This window comes from Neopsephotus bourkii, unplaced genomic scaffold, assembly GCF_033783945.1.
Source record: "Neopsephotus bourkii isolate Nb327-2 ecotype Australia unplaced genomic scaffold, CSIRO-AGI_Nbou_v1 NB_1037, whole genome shotgun sequence".
In the NCBI taxonomy this organism is placed as follows: domain Eukaryota; kingdom Metazoa; phylum Chordata; class Aves; order Psittaciformes; family Psittacidae; genus Neopsephotus; species Neopsephotus bourkii.
In genome coordinates this window covers 2,512,317-2,532,658 of record NW_026901526.1, presented here as the reverse complement: position 1 = coordinate 2,532,658, position 20,342 = coordinate 2,512,317, and the positions used below count along the sequence as shown (strand labels likewise).

The 20,342-nt window shown below is 43.5% G+C and overlaps 1 protein-coding gene across 3 annotated transcripts in view; it reads right to left on the bottom strand.

The window, feature by feature from the left end:
• UNC5C (unc-5 netrin receptor C) overlaps positions 1-20,342 on the bottom strand; it is a 251,183-nt gene that overhangs the window by 1,367 nt on the left and 229,474 nt on the right. For all 3 annotated transcript variants that reach the window (XM_061360947.1, XM_061360948.1, XM_061360949.1), the window contains 5 exons: positions 19,644-19,731; positions 10,412-10,580; positions 7,852-8,085; positions 2,833-2,982; positions 2,433-2,597 (listed from right to left, as the gene is read on the bottom strand). In XM_061360947.1, the coding sequence (XP_061216931.1) occupies positions 2,433-2,597; positions 2,833-2,982; positions 7,852-8,085; positions 10,412-10,580; positions 19,644-19,731 (806 nt within the window). The remainder of the gene's footprint in view (positions 1-2,432; positions 2,598-2,832; positions 2,983-7,851; positions 8,086-10,411; positions 10,581-19,643; positions 19,732-20,342) is intronic.

The following is a 20,342-nucleotide window of genomic DNA, read 5'->3' as shown; positions in this document are numbered from 1 at the left end:
GTCAGTTAATACTGCCCCAGGCACAAGCTGATCCCTCAATTTTACATGGCTCTAACTCTGTGCTGGAGATAGATAACTGGAATGTGTGCACTCATAACCTTTTATACACACCAATAAATCCTCTTCCCCTTTTTTTAGTAAACTTTTTTTCCTTCCCCCCTCCCCGCCCCCGCCAAATGCTGTTTATGGAAGGTTTATGCCATGCTGTAATATCCTCAGTTAACAATGCCTAAAGCAGTGCTGAATACTATACCCCTACTTGGGTGCCAAGGGCCTGCATCGCAGACTGGCCACCCCAAACCCACCACTTCAGTCAATGAGCTACTGTTCTCTTAAGTGCCTGGCAATGGGGGCAGCCCAGGAGCTGGCAAAATGACTTGCATGCCAGCACTGCTGCCTGTGGGCTCACCCATGCTGCTAGGTCAGAAGTGGCTCTAGGGTGGTGACTGGTAGCATCACGGATTGACAGCCTTCCCTTCTTATTTTAGGCCAAGGGATGCAAGTGACACATTGAGGCAGCACTGCCCTGGTTCTTGAGGTGGCCTGCTGCCCCAGGTTCGTCAGGATTGCCGCAGAAAGAGCCCAGGTATTTGTGGTGATGCCCTGAGGTTCTTTTGCGTGAATACTGACAGCATGAGATAAAAAGGGGATTTCAAAAACAAGTGGTAAGAGAGATCCAATGCAGTCTTCCTCTTGCCTTGCAAATATTTCGACATTCACTGCATTTGTGATTTTGAAGTCCCAGTGGAAGACACTGTATAAAGCCAGAATAGGACAGTTGAATCTGCAGAAGTTTTACATCCTTTAAAGGGGACAAAAGGGAAAGCCCATAAAGGGAGGATGCACGAAACCAGTAACTGTGTTACTGTATTTTTACCATAGGGTGACAGAGGCAAAGAGGTAGATTCAGCAATGAAGAAAGGTGCCAGTGTGGTCCTGCAATGCCTAACCACTAGCTGGATACCACTGGCCTACCCACAGAAGAAAATGTGAGGAGCCACAGCTAAGGTTTCCTGATGTCTGATCTGGTGCCTTTTTCACACTTCTACAGGCATACACATCAGTTTCCAGATTGCTGTTATTACACTTTGTAGTGAATTTGTCATCAAATTGTCTGAATTTTAGAGTTTTTTTTCTAGTTTACACAGCCGTATATGCCAGCCCTTAGCAGCCCAAGGTCCTCCTGCCCCTTGCTGAAGCTCAGGAACATCACAAGATGTCAACCACAAGGAGCAATTTTGCAGGAGGCAGCCTTGATAACAGTGATATTATTCACTCCCTCTATTCAATCCTGATGGATGGGATCACAGCACAAGACAAGAATATTATCCTGTTCCCTCTGAATCTATTACCAGGCCCTATTACACACAACCAGCTGAAGATGATTATAGTGTACACTTGCATTTCATTAAAGTTACTCTCAGTTCTTTTCTCTGTGAGGTTAAATTAGAGATTACTTCAATGCAGCCCTTATTACAATAATTGTTTATGATACTTTGTTTTACCATCTGTCTTTAGTGCTGTGTAGTCCCCAGCTGAATCTGCAACCTTATACCCACTAACTAAGCAGATGTTGTGGGTAATATTGCACACTATTGGGGCCCTACAGCACAAGTAACTTTCATCAGTGGCCTCCTGGCCCTTCCCCAAGTCAGCTAGCAGCAATTGCTGCCCAAGAGCCTACTTTCACAGCTGCTAAGGGATGCTAAGGCATAAAACCCACCAGCACATTAACTGAAGTCAGTGCCACGTCACACCTGAACATGTTGCTTGGTCTCAGCCCTAAGCTTGACTGCCCCAAGAAACGAAGGTTCTCTAGATGCTACATAGCATTGGCAAAAATGTTCCCAAACTTACATTTTTCTACTAGAAAATGTCAGCCATCAAAAGAAAAAGTGTCAAAGATAACTGTCAGGATATGTAGCAGTAGCAAAATATGAGTAGAAAAGTCTATTGCAACTAGACCATCTGATACTCCCTATTGCACAGCTGTTACTATGTGGGATGAGAGGGGAGTGGCTCGTGCAAACATACGGCAATGACATTTTTCTGTTCTTTCTCCCCCTTCAAGGAAATGTCAGGCATGATGGTCTTGTAGCCTGCCAGGAAAGAGGGCCATGTGGTGGTTTGAAAGATGCATTAGGGAATGGTAGGCAAAGAGCTCCTTCTCATAAACACAGAAAGGTGGCAGGAGCAGGGAGACCATAGCTGCCCTCCTCCCTCCCTTGAAGGGAGGATGCTCCCTTTCAGATCAGAGAGACTAAGGAAAAATGCAACAGAAGATAAAAAGCAACAATGTAATCCATCCCTTATATCCATCCCAGCAGTCAGGAGGAAAAAAGGAAGCACTAAACAGGTAGCAGTGGGAAAGAATATACTTCCTTAGTCCTCCCATGTTCCTGCAATCAGATAAATGCATCAATGTAATTTACCTCTGAGACAGAGCAGTTGAGCTGGAAGATCTGCCCTTCTCCTTCGACCTGCCGGACACAGAGTTTGCACACCAGTTCCAGGGTATTCAGGCTGAACCTTTCCAGCGTGAAGGTGCAGTGCAGGTTCCTCTGGCATCCACTCCAGATGTGGTAAAAGGGAATTTCCTGAAGGATGAAAGCAAAAAAAAGTATAGTCAGGGGGTGGTGTGGGACCAGAGTGGGGATGCAATAGGACTACAGACTGTGGGCTCCATGATACTGTCACTGCAAATTGTCCAGATTAAAAAATGTCCACAGGACTGTAGCCTGGCATCTGGTGTTTTTTAAACACCCCTTTGTGCCACTCTATTTCTTTAAGACCCATTGCTAGTATCCAGTGTGAATGGTTTGTGATGCTCACCTGGTATTTAGCTGGCAGTTTGCTCTTCCAGAGAGAGTGGGCAATGTCGTGAATGGACAGGCGGAGGTTGTGGGTGCTTCCCTTAAAATACAAAGTTTTGGGCTCCTCCAAAAGCTGCCCGCCCATCTGCCGCTCGAGCTGGAGGACCTCCTGCAGTATTGTGATAAAAGGAAGAAGGTGGTCAGGTTTCATTAAAACAAAACACTTCTGATATTGAATCTTCTGATCCATTGAGATCAGCTGCTACAGATGTGTAACTTGCGTAATCCAGAAACAAATAATGCACAGGCATTGCATAGGATTCTGTTTCCCCATGAACCAGAACTGCATTAGTGGATCTGAGTATAATTTAAATACAGAAATATATTAGTCTTCATTGCTCACCAAATTGGACATGTTATGGTAACATTACTGTTTTGGTTTTGGAAGCTTTTATTTGTGTAAGTCTTGTTGATACGGGGCCTACACATACTGTTGGTCCTTCAGCTTCTGGCCCCCTGGCAAACTGCTCTATGACAGAGTGATACAGGCAGTAACAGATGCTTATGCTGAGACTCAATTGTTAAGCAGGATGGTGTCAAAACAATGCAAAACACCGTGATGGACCATTTTGTACATAGGAATACATAGGTTCACAGTTATGAAATACTGATCTTTTAATTAAAAGCCAGTAAGCCAAGAGCCTGGTCTTTTTCTGCAGCTAAAAATAAATACATGCCTGTAACTAATGAGACCACAGTGGACCATTACCTACAGCCTAATTGTAGTCCACGTGGAAGAAACAAGTGCAAAGGCACCTACGTGAGTCCCATTAGAAACTAACACAGCCATTCTCAGTCATATTTAATTGTAAGAGCCAACCAACCAGTCTCACGTGGCCAAAGCCAACCGTGCACAGAATAAGCATGCTCAAGAAGTATGCAGGCACACAAAACCAGGATGCTACACCAGGCCAACTAAGGAGCCTCCGTTTTAGCCCAGTATAAAATAGACTACTCTTGATCACGTTCAAGATCTAGTTAGCACACAAAAAATGGTCCAACCCACCACCTGGCAGATCCTGAAGCTAAAATGATGTTTGTTTATCAACCATTAGAGGAAAAGAAACAAAATCAGGAAACCTTTTAGACTAAGGTTATGCCAATGAATCAGTTCCAGCTTCTTTCCAGTGCTCCCTAATTACCTTGTCAAGATGTCTAAAGAGCAATCGATAGTAATTATCTGATTACTATAGATCTTCATTATGTCTAAATTACCTCCCTGGAAGGGCCAGAAGATTCACATCACTGCGCCAGCTAATTGCAGATGCCACCTCTCAGGCACACAGGGCACAGGGGCCAAACAACTGCTTCTGCCCATGCAGTGCCAGCTCTAAGTGCTGCTCTGCCGTGAGGAAAAACATTGCAGAGTGATGTTGCATCATTCCACCCACCAGATTTGGGGGCCTAGTTTCAATATCCCACTTTCAGGAGCCACCCTTGGTCACTGTAGCCCCTCTACATGCTCCAACTGGAGAATGTTGAGCAGCCAGTACTTCTCCCATGCCATTCAGCTAATTAATTCAGAATTAATTTGGAGCCATGATTTCCACAACCCTTCAAACCTGCAGGCTGGCTCTAGCTATATGGCATTTTATTTAGAGCAGTGTTTATCTGGCTGGCTGGTGCCTCTATACCCTCCTCAGCCAAAACCTGAGCTGCATGTTGCTTGCCCAATGCTGTGGTGGCTCTGGCCACCCTTCCCATCGTCTCTCACCACTCCTGTGAGCTGGGACTTAACACTATTAACACCCTTCCTAGGAGAAGGAGCTGCGTAAGGCATTGCTCCAACATCAGCATCACCAGGGCAGATACTACCTGTATTTGGAGATGGCTTCTTCATTAATGTGGCACAAGCAAGCAGCGGTGTTCAGTCTAAGCTGTTACCTTTCTTCATTAGAGAGAAAAATACTAATTAAATAACCAAGAGAAGATCACATGCCTCTTGTGCCTTTTTGTGTGTGTTTGTTGAGGACACTTACTGTGCAGCATGAAGCAGGTCAGGGCACTCCACCCTGCTATAGCCTGAAATTATTTGTTCCTGATGTCAGAGGCACCATTTCCATGTGCCCAGTCGCTCAGCACTCACCACACTGCCACACATGGGTGGCAAACCTCAATCTCGAAGCCACACATGAATAAACAAAATAAAGCAGCTAGATTTCTTAACAGTTACCGTATTATTAGGTATTTTTAGGGATTTTTTTTTTTCTCAGCAGACTATCTTGGGCATCCCCCTTGAAATGCAAAACTCAGCCTTAAAAGAAAGAGGCCAGCACTCCAAGTCACAGCTACCCTCAACCTTCCCCAGAAATCATTTTTGTGAGCATCCCATCCAGGTGGCTCAGGACCCTGTAGGGCAGAGGATGACACACACGTGATCAGCACTGAACTCACTCTGCTTCACAGCCCCAGGAGCCCTGCCAAGCTGCTCCCACAGTAACCAAGCCCTCATTGGTGATAAAGTCATTACACTTCCCTACTGTGTGCACTGTGGGTGCTGGCAGTTCGGCAGCAAGCACTTACGCTGCATGATGAGAGGGAAAAGCCTGCTGGATAAATACAGCACTGTGCCTTATACAGCAAATGCTTGTCTTCCTTTGGTGGCTGCTAGGATACATTCAGCATATGGCACACTCATTCCAAGTTGTAAATAATAACAGAATGCATTTGGTTGCCTATTAAAATAAACACATAATCTCCTACAAAGGCTCTTCCAAACCTCAGACATCCCATCATGGTAACATTTCACACTGCTCTTCCCTCTTCTTGCCATGCCTTGCCTGAAGCAGCCAGCCCCAAGACACTGAGATACTGCACCTGGTGCCTCACTTGCTGTCTACAACTTTCCCTCCCTGTCCACATTATTTTTAACCTCAGGACCTGCTAGTCCAATCCCATCTGCATGCCTTGTTCTGCACAGCTAGGGGTGGTTGCCTGGTGAATGCATTCCCTGTGGCAACATAGCAGTGACAAGGACCTCATCCCAGCATGGCTGGGGCTGCTGCAGTGCCAGCTGTTGTGAGAGGATGTAACAAACACTCCGATTTTATTCATAAATAGTCATAGTTGATTCTACACAACACTGTTGTACTGGTTTGTACACACTAATTCACACTCAGTGATCGGTGCTCAACTCTTTCATCTACACCTAGCTTACTAGGGTAATTTTTCTTAAACCTTCTCCTTCCCAAGACCTTTCATTTTCAGAGAAGTGCAACTGAAACATTCATAAGAGTTCGAGGCCAGCAAGTAGGTATGCTTGTCCTCCTGTAACCCACCAGCTAGCTGAATCTTAAGCCTCATGGATGGCCTTCAAGTCTTAGGGAAGATGTGCCAAAAAACCAAGAAGATTAAAACGGGCATACTTTGCTGTAAAAATGCATTAGGTAGGGGCGGAAGGACAGCTGCCTCACTTTTCTCACCTTTCCTTACCAAATTACAAGCTCACTTTGGGGTCTACCTGCAGCAGAAAACTGAAGAATGGCCTGCTCCCCTCCCACATGCTGGCTGCAGCTTCTCAGGTGAAAGATGGTCCCTCTGTGTTCCCCTGCATCTCTCCTTATCCCTTCTGCTATTGCACTGGATTGGATTAACTTTACCTCGCAACTCCCTCCGCAGTCAATTAGAAATAAACCAACAGCTCCTGAGTACCACCTAATTGGATTCCCCCAGCTCTGACTGCATTAGCTGTCTGTCCAAGGCCCCTCTGACTTGCTTATTATTACCTCAGGCCTTGATGAACCCATGGAAAATTGTATTATGCAGCACAGGCATAAAACCATTAGGACTCTTGAAGCTCAATTGCTACGAAAGATCCTTTTCACTTTTTTAAAGAGGAAAAACAAAAGGGAAATTAGACAAGGGAAATAATTGTTCCTAAAAGCCTGATAACACCAATGTATTGACAGAGGCCAAGCTCTAAGGCCCTGTAGAAACAAGACTACACTAAAGTCACAATATGACTTCTTCTACCCTTATACATATAGCAGAAGAGTATCCCCCCAACAGCCTAGGCAGGCAGGCCTTTATATTAGATAGTACTGGGGAGGAAAACAGAGCATGCCATTTGCAGTGATGGAAGTCACTGCTCCAAAAACCACAAACATTTCCCAGCTGGTGGATTTAAATCCCAGTAATTCCCATGTACAGCTGAGGAAACAAAAACATACAGCACCAGGATGACTCTGCTTCGAAGCGGGCTTTGAATGTGTTTTGCTACGAAGAGACACTTGGAAACTTGCACTGGTTATGACTAAAGAAAAAAAACCACCTTTTAATTCCTTCCTCTGTTACATGTGCAGTTGGAGCTACATATTTCATGAGTGCATCTATTATAGATATAATCTATAAATACAGGTATTTATAAAGAGAAATAGTTATGTATGGTTATCTATCTGCACATCTGTATGTAGTGAGTGTGTGTGTGCATGCCAGAATTATTCAGTGAGAGTAAGGTTATATAGTTAGAAACAGCAACAGCTTTGGTTTATTTCAGTTGCGAATTACGAACACAAAAAGCTGCATGCGAAGAGGTGTAATAAAGCAGTATAAAAGCAGGCAGTGATTAACAGCCCAGAAGCTTCTTTTATCGTTATCAACTATTTACAAAGAAGCATTTAAATGTTTCCCCATCTCTGGGGAGCTGGCAGTTAGCATTAAAAATACATGAATAAAGAATGAAGCCCTGTGTACCTTATGGCCTTTTAATAATGCAAAAATCTTTGGATTCAGGATATGATACAGGTAAACAAAGGAAAAAAGACTGGTAGGCAGAAAATAGTGTGAGATCCCTATGTAAAGGAGACTTTATAATATGTGAGGGCTAAACTGTGTAACAGCAGCTTGTTGTCAAGCTCTTTTTCTAATCAGAAAAACAAACCAATGGGCAGGAATACAGGGAGCAGAGGGTCCGGTCACCACTGTGACTGCAGTCCTGCTGGAGAGGGAGAGGGAAGGCAAGTGAGAGAGCAACAATCACCTTAAGAGCATCCTGCATGTCATCAAGGCAGTAGACCCGGACGCTGTACTCCAGTGAAGAGCAGGACAGTGGTCCAAAGATGGCCAGTTTGAGACGTTTAGCTGCTGCTTTGGTGATTGACTGTCCCACCAAGGCATATGTGCTGAGGGTTTCTGTCAGGATATGGCAGGCCTCTGGGTCCAGCTGAATATAGCATGGAGTCGTAAAGTTTTCCTCCCCAACCACCACCACATCCTAAGGGAGAAAGAGACCAAGTTAGAGCTCCTGACCCCTCAGAGCTATTCTCCTTTTAGTCAGCAATACTCCTTTCAAGCTTGGATGATGCATAAAGTCCTTGCCGTTTGCACCTTAGATTAACAAAGATTTAGAATTCCTGATTCTGGTTTTTCTTCCACATAGGCACAGACAGGGGATGATTTCTCTGGGGTGCTGGTGGTGATGATGGTGGTAGAAACCGCTTCCTGTCCTCACTCCCTTAAGACTTGTGACTCTTTCCTCTGGGCCCTGCAGCAGCTTTTAAAGCTCTGAGCACTGTTAGACAAACAATGAAAGTATTACAAATAATTTACTGAAAAAGATATTGCAGAATTAATCATTTGGTGACCATGATTTAACATCAGTTGAATCAGTTGTCACAATGCAAATAAATAACCACCCTTCCCTTTCTAAGCATGATAATAAGGAGTTATAAAAAATCAAGGAAGGGAAGTGACCTCTACGATGGCTGAGTGCCACATCTACCTGAAATATCACCTGCTTCTTTGTCAGATTAATCCTCCATGGTGAGACTGCAGGGTGAAGGAAGAAATACATACAGCCTTGAATGCCGACAATCTCCCCACCTTGAGGAGGACAACAGCTCCACTGCTAATTTCTCCATTCAACCCTGAGTGTAATATCCTACACACAACACAGGTGTTTTCAATGGCTTTGAGAGAGAGCAGAAGTGAAAAGGCAGCAGCGGATGATGGCCACCTCTTGCAAAGCCACCATGTGCCACATGATGCTCAGCGCAACTCATCTGTTCCATCCCTGCTGCCTGCAGGTCTGCAGCACAAGGTGCACATCTGGCTGTTGAGCAGAATGGGCTCAACTGAAATTTGGTGTTAAGCTCGGGCTCCCTGGTCTGAGGGGAAGAAAATATGCCACGTTTGTTGGGGTGGCACAATCCTTCTGGAGGGCAAGGTACTGCAGTGTTGATTGCACCCTCTATGGCCATACCAACAACTGGCTCTTGCATGAGGTGCTGGCCCTGAGCTATGCTGCAGGGGTGTGCATGCATATGCATGTGTATATGCACATGTGTGCGTATATGTGGGGCTCAGCTTGGAGGAGCTGCTCCAGAACAGAGCAAAGGAAAAAGATCACCATGTGGTGGCCAGAGACCCTGTAGACACTGCGGAGGCTGTGCTGGCACCAGAGTGTGTGTGCGGCTGGCGGAGCAACCGCTCTGTCAAGGGCAGGAGGAGGATGGAGAGAAAATGAAGAGGTGCCAGTAGCACACAGACACAAATAAGGAACATATGTGTGGTGCCAAGAGTCAGGCTGGTGGGGTGCAGATTAGCTGGCAAGCCAGACCTGCGTTCACTGCATGCTCCTTCCCAGTGTGAAGAAGAGCTGGTGCCACAGGCAGACGGACTAATGAAAAAGCTGGTTTAAGGCAACGCTGGACACGGCGCTCTTGCTGCTGTCAGCCCAACTGCCCTCAAAAGCCTCCCTGACCTTATTAAACCTACCCGTAGGAGAAAGTGCCATTGCCAAATTAATTATGTGAGAGCAAACTGGTGGCAGCAGGTACCCAGGAGCACAGGACTGGAGAGGAGGGCTTTGCCAGGACAGCAGAGCCTTGCTGAAAGCATTACTTTATGCTTCAGTTATAGTGGAAGGTCCTTCTGCCACCATGCCCCAGGACATCTTCCTGCTGCAGTACTGGCAAGGAAGTACCCCAGGCTCCCACCAAGACTGCACTGCCCAGCAACACTTGTGCAACTTTCCAGAGGTCACATGGTGCAGAGTTGGATCCTGGCTGCATCAACTGAATGAAAGTGATGCTCCACCAATATCTTAGGAGGAAAAAAGTAAGATAAGGTCTGTGAGTTTTAGATGATGTCTTGGTGCTGAAGCAGGAGATCATTTGCAGCATTATTTTCACTTTCTTGAAAACAGACTATGAACCAGGAGAATGAAAACTGTTCTGTAAAAAAGATTTTCTTATTTCTAGGGTTAAGTAAGAAACTCAGCCACTGCTTTTTATTTTGCCTTTCCCTTGTGTCCCCATGACTTTGGCACTACATCCTGCCACGACCAAAAGCCCAAGTGCCAAAATCCTACAGTGAAGGCTATTTGATGGAAAATAGCTAGAAATAGGAGGCACCAAACTGCCCCAAGACAGCAGCTCTGCATGGGCAGTGGGTTGCTTTGACACCTGGAGTTGAAGGGCTCTACTGCCTGCTTGTAGCAGCTGTGCATCTCACACAGAAAACTCAAAGCACAGCAGCTGAAGGACTAGCAGAGAGCCCTGTGTGCAGTCAGTACACAAGCTGGAGCTCCTGAGCCTTACCTCCCACGGCCCCTGGGCAGCCTGGTGCTTCAGCTGGATCTGCCAGTCCTCTGTGTTCGGTTCTGCACAATGGTGCATGGTTAAAATGACAGGCCGGGTTAGCAGGGCTCCTGGTGGGCCACAGCTCACTACCGGTGTCAACAGGGTCTGGCTGTCTTCTATGGGTGGCCTGATGGAGGAACAGAAAAATGGATACATTAAATGAGCTGAAAAAGGCAAACCGGTACATTCAGGTATGTAAAAGTGAAAAGATTGTGCAAGCAAAAAATGGCAGAGTTTGGTTTGGGTTTTGTTGCTTGTTTTTTTCCATACCACAAAATATGTTTTGTTTTTCCAAATACCACCCATTTGCCAAAACGCAGGCTCAGGCAGCAAATTACAGACCACATTTGCTGAGCACCCTCCACTCTGAAGGATCCTTGCAGACCGTATGCAGAAGCTTCATTTCAGCCACTGCCAAAATGTGGTCACTGCTGTGTTTAGCAGTTGTTTATGTTTGTATGCTTAGCCGCATACAAAACTGAACAGTAGCTCTTGTAAGCACCACATGTGAGCATTATTTACTGTCTGGACAGAGAAAATTGAAGAACAGAGGAAGAGATGAACTAATAAGCAAGTCTGAAACCTTGTAAGTGGTATACAGCACATGTGAGACATGCAGTATGAGTTCAGAGTCACAACCAAACCCACTGATACTCCATTTTAATCAAAAGGCATTCAGATATACTAGAACAGATATTACAAATATGCCTGAGGGAGCAGGTGTCACCAGCGGTAGAGGAGAAAAGGCAAAGGGACGCTAAGAAATAGTGCAGGGAGCAAAACGCACTTGCAAAGCCCAAGTTTTCCAGTGATAACCCAGAACTGTTCAGTTAAAACCAAAGCTATTGTCCAGTGCATTTGCTGCTACTCACTAGGAATGGGTATTACAGGATATCATGTAAATACTTATGATACACAGCATACACTGTAGTTTGACAATGATTGTGAGTGTGCATATGCACCCATGTGCACTCGTAAACTATCCCAGACCAACTGCTAAGGAGCTTAAAAACAGAGGAAGCATGAGTGACTTTAACTATCCCGACATCTGGTGTATGACAAATACAGCTGACTGCGCCTCATCAACTGCCTCCCTAAATAATACAGAGGACAAATTCATGATCCAGAAACCAGTAAGCAGGAGATTAAAAGTGTTCAATGTGATCTGCGCGTAAACTCCAGATCTGTCCACAGGACCTCCCATCCTCTGCTCCATCTAAGATTCAAATCCTTTGTTGATTTACAAATGCTTCTATTTATTTACAGCTGTATTGGTCTTAGTGGAATTAGTTGAAAGAGCATTAACTGCTGTTTATTTCTGCAACTCTCAACCTTCCCTAAAAGAAAGCAAAATAGATAGCTGTAATCTTAGATAACGTTTCCAGGGACGTCAAATCACTACAAAACATGTTTTGATACACAATTTATTGCACCTATTCTGGTTATTGCAAAGATATGTCCACAGGCCTATCCTAATTTTGTCCACCTTAATTCTCCCTGGATATTCTATTAACCTCACAGAACACAAAAGCCAAAGTTTTACAAAATCCTTTTTCAAGGTGGGATGAAGGCACTTCGAAAAGTATCTCTTGTTGCTACAAATGTTGTGGGAGGTTTGTGTAACATTTGAGGAAAAAAAATAAAATCAAAACCAAAAAAGGTCCAGCATGGAAAAATTTGAATCTATGCAAATCAGTAAATCCAGATTATATGCATCTGTGGAAATTAACTGATGAGTTTACTAAATGACTTAACAATTGTTTCTGAAGAGCCATGGACTGGAAAGAAACAGCTGTGATATAGCTGCCTTTCAAAAAAGATGTAAAGTATAACAATCTGGACAGCTATCACGTATTATTCTGGTTATTTTAGCCTAACAAATAGACAAAAGAAATGAAACACTGGCAGCTAGAGTACCTAGTCCAGCTCCTCTTGCATGCTGCAGGGATCTCTGGATTCAAGGATTTAGAAGATCAGTGGTCATTCTCTTGCAAGACTGAACTGAATAAATTATTGGGCAGTTTTTGACTAAAATGTTACTTCTTCTCTTCTTCCTCAGACTCATTTATTTTTTTTCCTTCATTTTTCTTTGTAAGAAGCAACAAGAAGCTTCAAAACACTCCTACTGTGCCAGCGGTGGTTTTACATGGTCATTACCTTGTGCATTAATGAGTATTTGAACAGTCTCCTGGAGTCTAAAATTCAAGAAATTTCAAAACCCACAATGTTTTATGAAAAGGATCTTTCAAAATTACAATATTTGTCTGGAAAGCTACAGATATAACAAGCCACAGACGTAATCATCTTGTTAACCTAACTTCATCTAGAAGACTACTGACCCATGAAGAAGAAAGAAAAAAAACCCAATAAGTTATCATAGTTTTTTGACTGAATTACAAAACCAGCAGTCAAAAATAATTTAGGAGGAAATATATCATGATTGCCATAAACAAAAATATCATGCAGTGCATTTTAGGTGAAAAATGAGTTAAAATTGACAAGAATCTGAGCACTGATGCATGCGGTTAAAAAAGCCAAAAGGTCACTAAAATAATATGGTACTGATAAATCATATAGCCTGAAGTTGTCTCAAAGTAAAATTAAGTCTAGTCACTGCTCCGTGACAAAATTTTGTTAGCTGTTAAATTTTAGGACTGTGATGGAAAGCATAATTCTGCACTGCAACATTTTACATCTGATTAGCAGAAGTATAAAAAATGATGCAGAACACGAAGTCAGGCTGCACAGTCAGCAAGTGAAATGGGAAGCGGATACAAAAGTACAAAGGACATGCAAAACCAGCAAGACTTATTAGTTTTCCCCCAAGCTGGTAAACAGCATCTTTGCCACCAGAGATTCACTGCCGAATGGATGAGACATGCATGCTCCTGACTTGGGTGTTTATACTACAGGCCACTCTGATGAGTGGGGAACAAAAAACTGGGTGAGTTGCAGGGATGCGTGACTTTGCAGACCCTAATTGTTACCAGATACACATCTGAGTCCAGCATCCCAAAGCTACTCAACACTGCCAGTCCTAGTGACTGTCCACTATCTAACTCATGCAGATAAACCTTTAAAAACTGAGATCTAATGGGTTGCAGAGAAGTTCTTGAGTGGTACAAAACAGTGGTCAGTGTCATTGAACAGGTGAAATCCCAGCTCTTCTGAAGTCCATGCTAAACCTCTAACTCCTGTGAGGCCAGGATTTCTACTCACAATGAGGAGAATAATGTAAATAGCAAAATTAAACTTACAGAGAGCAATTAATAAGGAATACTGCAAGTAACAATGAGAGCCAGAAAACAATGCAACAGATTCAGAGGGGGAAAAGATGGGTAGGAAGTAAAATCCTATTAATCATACAGCAGCTCATGCTGCCAGAGCAAAATAAGTTCCAAACGTACTTATTTAGTAGTAAAGAAAGCAATAAAAGTGAAAAAGATCTCAGGCGAGCTTACTGCAACACAGCAGGCATCAACTTGTAATGCGACATAGTGGCAAAAAGCAAATCTGATTTCTGTGGCTGTATGGGACTGTCAGAGCAGTCTGAGGTGCTTTCCTATCCAGCTGTAACATGACTGCAGGTAGCAAGGTGTTTAGGGACCCCAGCAAGATCTCAGAAATAAACACCTAAAACCCAGAGGAATGAGGCTAAACCACTAAATGGTACACAGAGCAGAGAAATACGCTATGACAGCTGACAGGAAAAAGGACCAAATATCCCTTGACAGATATTTTCTCATTTCTCACTCTTTCCAATTTCCATTTTAAAACAAAAGGATTATGCTTTACTATAGCTAATGAGAACAGAAACAGATGCAGTACACAAGATATATCATACAAGAGATATAAATCTTTCTCCTTCAAGGCATAAACCCAACACTAATTGGTGGAATTAGTAAACAACAAATCCCCCTGAAGACAAGTTATTTTGTAGTCATTTATTATGAGCAATTTTCTTCCTTCTCCTGGAGCAGGTGATGCAGCATCAGCAAAGCCAGGATGAGTCAGGCCTAAGATGATTACCTGTCATGATTGAGTATTTTGATTTCTGTATTGTGGATCACAGAAGATCCAACACACAGACACAGGCAAACATAAAGAGCAAGGGAGTTATCTCCTCTAAAGCAGAAAGATCTATGAGCAGAAATCTTAAAAACTGTGAGCCAGAATGTACTTTTAGGCTGTTATGAAAAAAGGAACCTGAGCCCCCCCAAAACCTCATGCACATGTGCTTCACTTTAGGCTTGCAGCAGTCTTGGGACAATTTATCAGATGAGATGGGGATTGGGCTGTATGACTCTGAAGTCTCTTCCTTGGAGGCAAAGATGATGCTTTTGTTTTACAAAGATCTGACAAAAACTAAAAATCAATCCCCTGTTTAGCATTGCTATTGAAAGGCACTGACAGTAACTGAAAGGTCTCAGGTATTTTTAGATGTTGTCCCATCCCACACTGCTTATCAAGAACATTCAACTTTGATTTAAAAGCAAACAAACTTTTATGCACTATATCTGGTCCCTTCACAATCAAATTTGTGTTTTTAATGTGATTACTCATTTGAAACTGTCTCCTTGTAATACACCAGACCATATTCATTAAGGTATGAATCAGACAGCAGATGTGAGCGCAACTAGAGAAATCTCTGCTTCTCAGTTGGCCTACATTGTGCTTCCTGGCACCATGAGTAGATCTTACACGGAATCACAGCAGCTCAGGAAGCACAGGATGGAGCAGCAAGAGAAGAATGGCTACAGCAACAGATGGCAACCCTTCTACACAGCTTAGCCAAAACTCACAGGGAAGACATTTTACTTGTCCTTTCACTCTTAGGGCTTTATTTATAATATGCTTTCCTTTTTAAGTTACAAATTTAATTTGAATTCTGGACCGATCCTGATTCTTCTGTCAGTCTGCCTTTAGCAGGAAAATGATCTGAAATGTTGTCCTCTCCTTTTGTTCTTTTTACTGATGGTCTGGTTATTTTATGTTGAATTTTTCAATTACAGTGACTGGCACTTCATGAAATTGTCTTCTGGAGTTGCAAAGTAGTTTTGTTTATGCAACTGAGATACAGACTGAAGGTGGAGAAATGAGATGTGGAAGGCTTCAATTTCTTTTACTTCACATCACAGCTTAGAGTTTACTGCTGAAAAAAACAACATTGCTCCTTGGATCAAACTCATTGATTAGCTGTGTGACTTTAATATAAAGTCTATACATACACTATGAAGAGACTGATCCAAATCCTGACAAGGCTCACCTGACCCTTCTCTCTTTTAGGGTAGCTAATTTGGAAGTTGCACAATTTATGTGTGTCTTTCACCAAGATCTTCAGGAGTGCTGCTTAGTGCATTCTTCAGGGTTGTCACATTTTGTGGGCATGAAGACAACTACTCTCATTTCCATCACCTCCTGTGTGATGGATTATACAGGAGTGTCCTTCACTGTGCCATATTTAGTGCAGCTCTTGCCTCTGAATAGAGTATGTAAGAGTAGCTCCACCTAAAGCTGTGCAAGCTTGGCAGGGGTTCACACAGGAACACAGGAGCTGCCAAACAAGATCAAACCAGAGGTCCATCAAGACCGAGACACTATCTAGCACTGACTGGTGCCAGATGTTTCTGAAGGAAGCACACAGCTCCACTAATTTAGCTCACAGCTAAATTTGTTTTTCAACCCGAGGCAGTCAAGAAAATCCTTGGGGTTGGAGGTTTATACTTGTGCTATTTAATGCTTAGTTGTGTAAGACCTAGGCTCTCACAGATGCTCATGGGTACACAGATGCTCTTGTCAGGTTACTGGCCCCAGCAATATGCTTATTTTATAGACAAAACCACAACTCTAGAAGGAACCTCTTCTTTTAAATCTCCAAGTTGGTGATACTTCCCCAGACTAAAGGAGAGAGCATCTGATCACCACTGAAAAAGTCAACAAGCTTCAAGACAGAAACCTGTCGGATGTCTATGAAATATTCTCATAGGCTTGTCATTTTTTCACACATACACACAAGTATCTATACACGTACATATACACACACATACATACATAGATACCATTTTTTCCCACCATAACCACTTCATAAAGCACACGGACCTTTCTATGAAGTCAACATGCCAGCCAGGGATCAGAGCCCGGTAGCTGCTTGCCATTCATACTGTCCTGAATGACAGCAGAATGAGGATGAGCTTGCAGAGCAGAAGCAGGAAAATAAGCCTGCTGGAGTACTAGTCTAGGGAAAGAGAAAACCCACTGTGCCATATGCATGCTAATACACTTAGAGAAAACAACTGCCTCCAGGTGGCATTTATTGCAAACCACCAGAACCCTAGTTCTCTGCAGAAGGATAATGCTTTTAGTGCTAGCCTCCTGCTCTCACATGTTTCAATGGATATGAAATGGAGCAAGTAGAGTGTCTCAAAAAGCTCTCCTAACCAATCTGCAAGGCAACATAAAGAGTGTTATTGCTGGGTTGTGAAGTCTCTGAAATTTCTGTGCAACAGGATTCAGAGACGAACTGGGGAAATGTATTTGGAAAACAAAAGAATGAAAAGGGGAATTTGCAGGACTCTGAGGAACAACAGATTTCCTGTTTCAGCTTGACTGTTCCAAAGTTGTTTCCTATTTCTACAAACTAAGGGTGAGCTAAACTTTACGTTGCTGTAGATACGTGAGCTATGATGGTGAGACTGTTGCTGCGCTGATTCTATTTAGGGTAGCACTGCAGGGACCACATTCTTGCCTCAGTGGTGGTTGTATATCAAGAAAAAGAGACTGCCTTCGTTTCTGTTTATAACACCCATTTTATAGTTTTCTATATGTCCCCTTCCAAACTACATCAACACACAACAGGACTTTTCAGCCTACGCACATTTACACAGTGCTCATGAAAATAAATACAGGATCTCACAGGGTTTATACAACACACTCCAGCTACCATTCGGCCACAAAAATGAATGTCTGCATCAAGTCCTTACTGTGGACTCTCTGCTGGAGTGCTGTAAGAGTGCAGCAGCAGATCTGAAAAATAATTATGCCACACACTAACTTGTGGTACTCATACGACTCCAATTATATAGAATCATAGAATAGTTAGGGTTGGAAAGGACCTTAAGATCATCAAGTTCCAACCCCCTGCCATGGGCAGGGACACCTCGCTCTAAAAGCAGCTAATATGAAGTAGCATCTGTGGCCCATGCAGTCAGAAAACTGAGGTTCTGACTGAGCTGCAGCTCTGCTACAGCAGTTGAAGTGTCTGCACAGCCCTGCAGCAGGAGACCATTACAGCTGGGTGACATCCACCCCATTCTGCACTGGGGAAAGGGATCATGTAACAGAGGGAGGATGTTACAGTGCTGCAGGGTTTAAGCCCTTTTCAGTGAATATTCAGTCGCCAGAGATGTAGAAAACACCCAATGAGCTCCATTTTAAATGTCCTAGAGGTAGTTGACCTCCTTGAGCATGAAGAGCCTGGCATGCTGGAGGTGGCCTGAAAAACTGCCACAAGTCAAATAAGCAGCTGGGTCCTATACACCCATAAAGTGATTACCACCACAACAGAATGAGCCCTGCTGCCCCAGGGGAACGAAATCACTTCTCAAAGTCTTCACTGCAGGTTAGGACTCACACCCTTCCGTTCACTTCTGCAGGCATACCTCAGCACACTTGCTCAGTTTGGCAGACAACCCAGCTCTAACCATGGTTTTCCCAATACAGGCTTCTATCTCCTGGGTGACCTGCTGAGTAACAGCTATCACAAAGCACACAGAGGGGGCTTTATGACTCCTAAAGAAAATAAATCGGGCTAGCCTGTGACATTGTTGTCTGCAGCTGCATAAATGGGAAGCAAGGATTCTCTCCATAACTGGCAGGAAATAAAATAACTGTAAATATAACTCCTCCTAGGAATAACTTTTTTTTTTATATATAATTAGGAATTTTAAAAAGGGAGATTTAAAACCAAGTTGAATAAAACTGGATGCCCTCTGATTTAAGTTTTTTTTTTTTTCCTTCTGCAGGAAAGGGTCCTTTTCAGTGCTGTTTGTAAATGTCTTTAAAACAGCCAAAACAAACAGGAATACAATCAATACTAGGTATGAACAGAGACACTTTTTTCTGTAGCTGCAATTAGCTATTTTCAAAGAGCAGGCCATGAATAATGTATGCAAAAGGGTGGGTGGGGGAGTTACTTAATTTTTCTTTAAGCAGATTATTTTAGCATGGGTGAAAGACTACCAGTCTAAAGAACAGTGTTCAGTATCACGCAGTGTATAAACAGCTGTGGCTTAGCACATAATAAAAGCCATTAAATGGCTGAGCCAAAAAACCTATCTAGCTATGAGGAGGGAAAAGAGGCAAAGTACCATGTAATGATTGCTTAGATTCACATTTGCAATTCAGCCTTTGTGCACGAGTCCATTCTGCAGACTAAGAGCTCACCTTTCTATTCATGAGGTTTTTCTAAACTGCTTCAAATGGTATCATGACCTTTTTGGAAACTCTTTTTTTATACCAGCGCTGCTAGATCACTCAGTAGATGTTACGGTCTAGAATATGAATTGGCTGCACATGCAGGTAACAGGCGAGAACAACAGGGGTTATCCCAGTATTGGCTTTGGGTGGCCCTTGGCCTGCTGTGCCTGGGGCTGGGCAGAACAACCTGCTTGCTTCTACCTCAGAGCAAGGAGGGGTGGAGGACACCAAAAGCTTTGATCCAACATCTTCACTGCATGGACTAGCCAAGCCCATGGAGAGTAAAATAACAATTCACCTTCATCGTCATAGGAGAGGAGAATTTACAAGCCAGACGCTCAGGCAGCTGTCCCTCTGCGGAGCAGACTTGTCACCTTGCTCCTTTGCTCCCTTCTTATTCACAGCATAGGTCTGTATCAAGAGGTTACCTCACACCTTCTCTGCCTCACCAAACTCACACTGGCACGTTTCCCCCACTTCTGGCTGTAATTCAGCATTCCTCCAGCCTGAGGGCTTGCTGCAGAGTGCAACTCTCAATTAGAAATGCAGAAGTCTGAGCTCCTTTTGTGGCAAAGTTTATCCTTGCGCGCATTTTACCTCCAAGTTAGCAAACAGCTTCAGTGCTGTAGGCTTTGCATAAGCATTTTACCACAGGTCTTTAGGTATTGCATTTTCCCCTCCGTTGATATACGAGCAAATGAAGGCAATCTTTTACCTCATATTCTCCTTCCTGTGAACTGTCACATACATTTCATAGACTCTCCCTTGTGGAACGGCACCCGCTGGGATCAGCAAGCTTACTCCTGCAGAACAGAGGAGACACAAAAGATGATAAATTGGAGAAAAAAGAAACCCAGGCAAATGGGACTCTGGAGTGACAGAAGAGGCAGAAGATGAAGTCTGCAATGCCAGGTTTCCACCCAGTCTCCCCAGTAGACTCTACATGACCTCAGCAACTTGGGAGGAAAAGTATTTACTGTGACCCATGTCTCTGGCAGTGAGATGGTTTGTTGTTACTCCTCTTGTGCATCAGCACTGAAATATGGGAGTGGTGAAGAGGATTTTCTTCCCTTCCCTTATATTTTATTTAAAGAGCAGACAGCTGCTTACGCTGCTGCTTACCTTGTAAAATGACGGGAAAATGAACAACTCTGACTAAAATTTCCAGCAGCTGTAACAGGACATCTCTCTCTAGTCAATTCTTACTTAATTAAAAATGGGAAAGAAAGACAATGGAGGACTGTCCCAGGAAGCAATGGGAACTAGTTGTTTCCTGAAAGATGGCTTCTGTGACTGGCATCCTGTCTTCTAATGCACTCAGCTTCTAATTAGACTACTAGGGAGACAAAATTTGGCTTCTTGGTATTTTGAATGTGTAAAGTGGTTCAAAACTTGGGTATCCAACCTTGAAAAA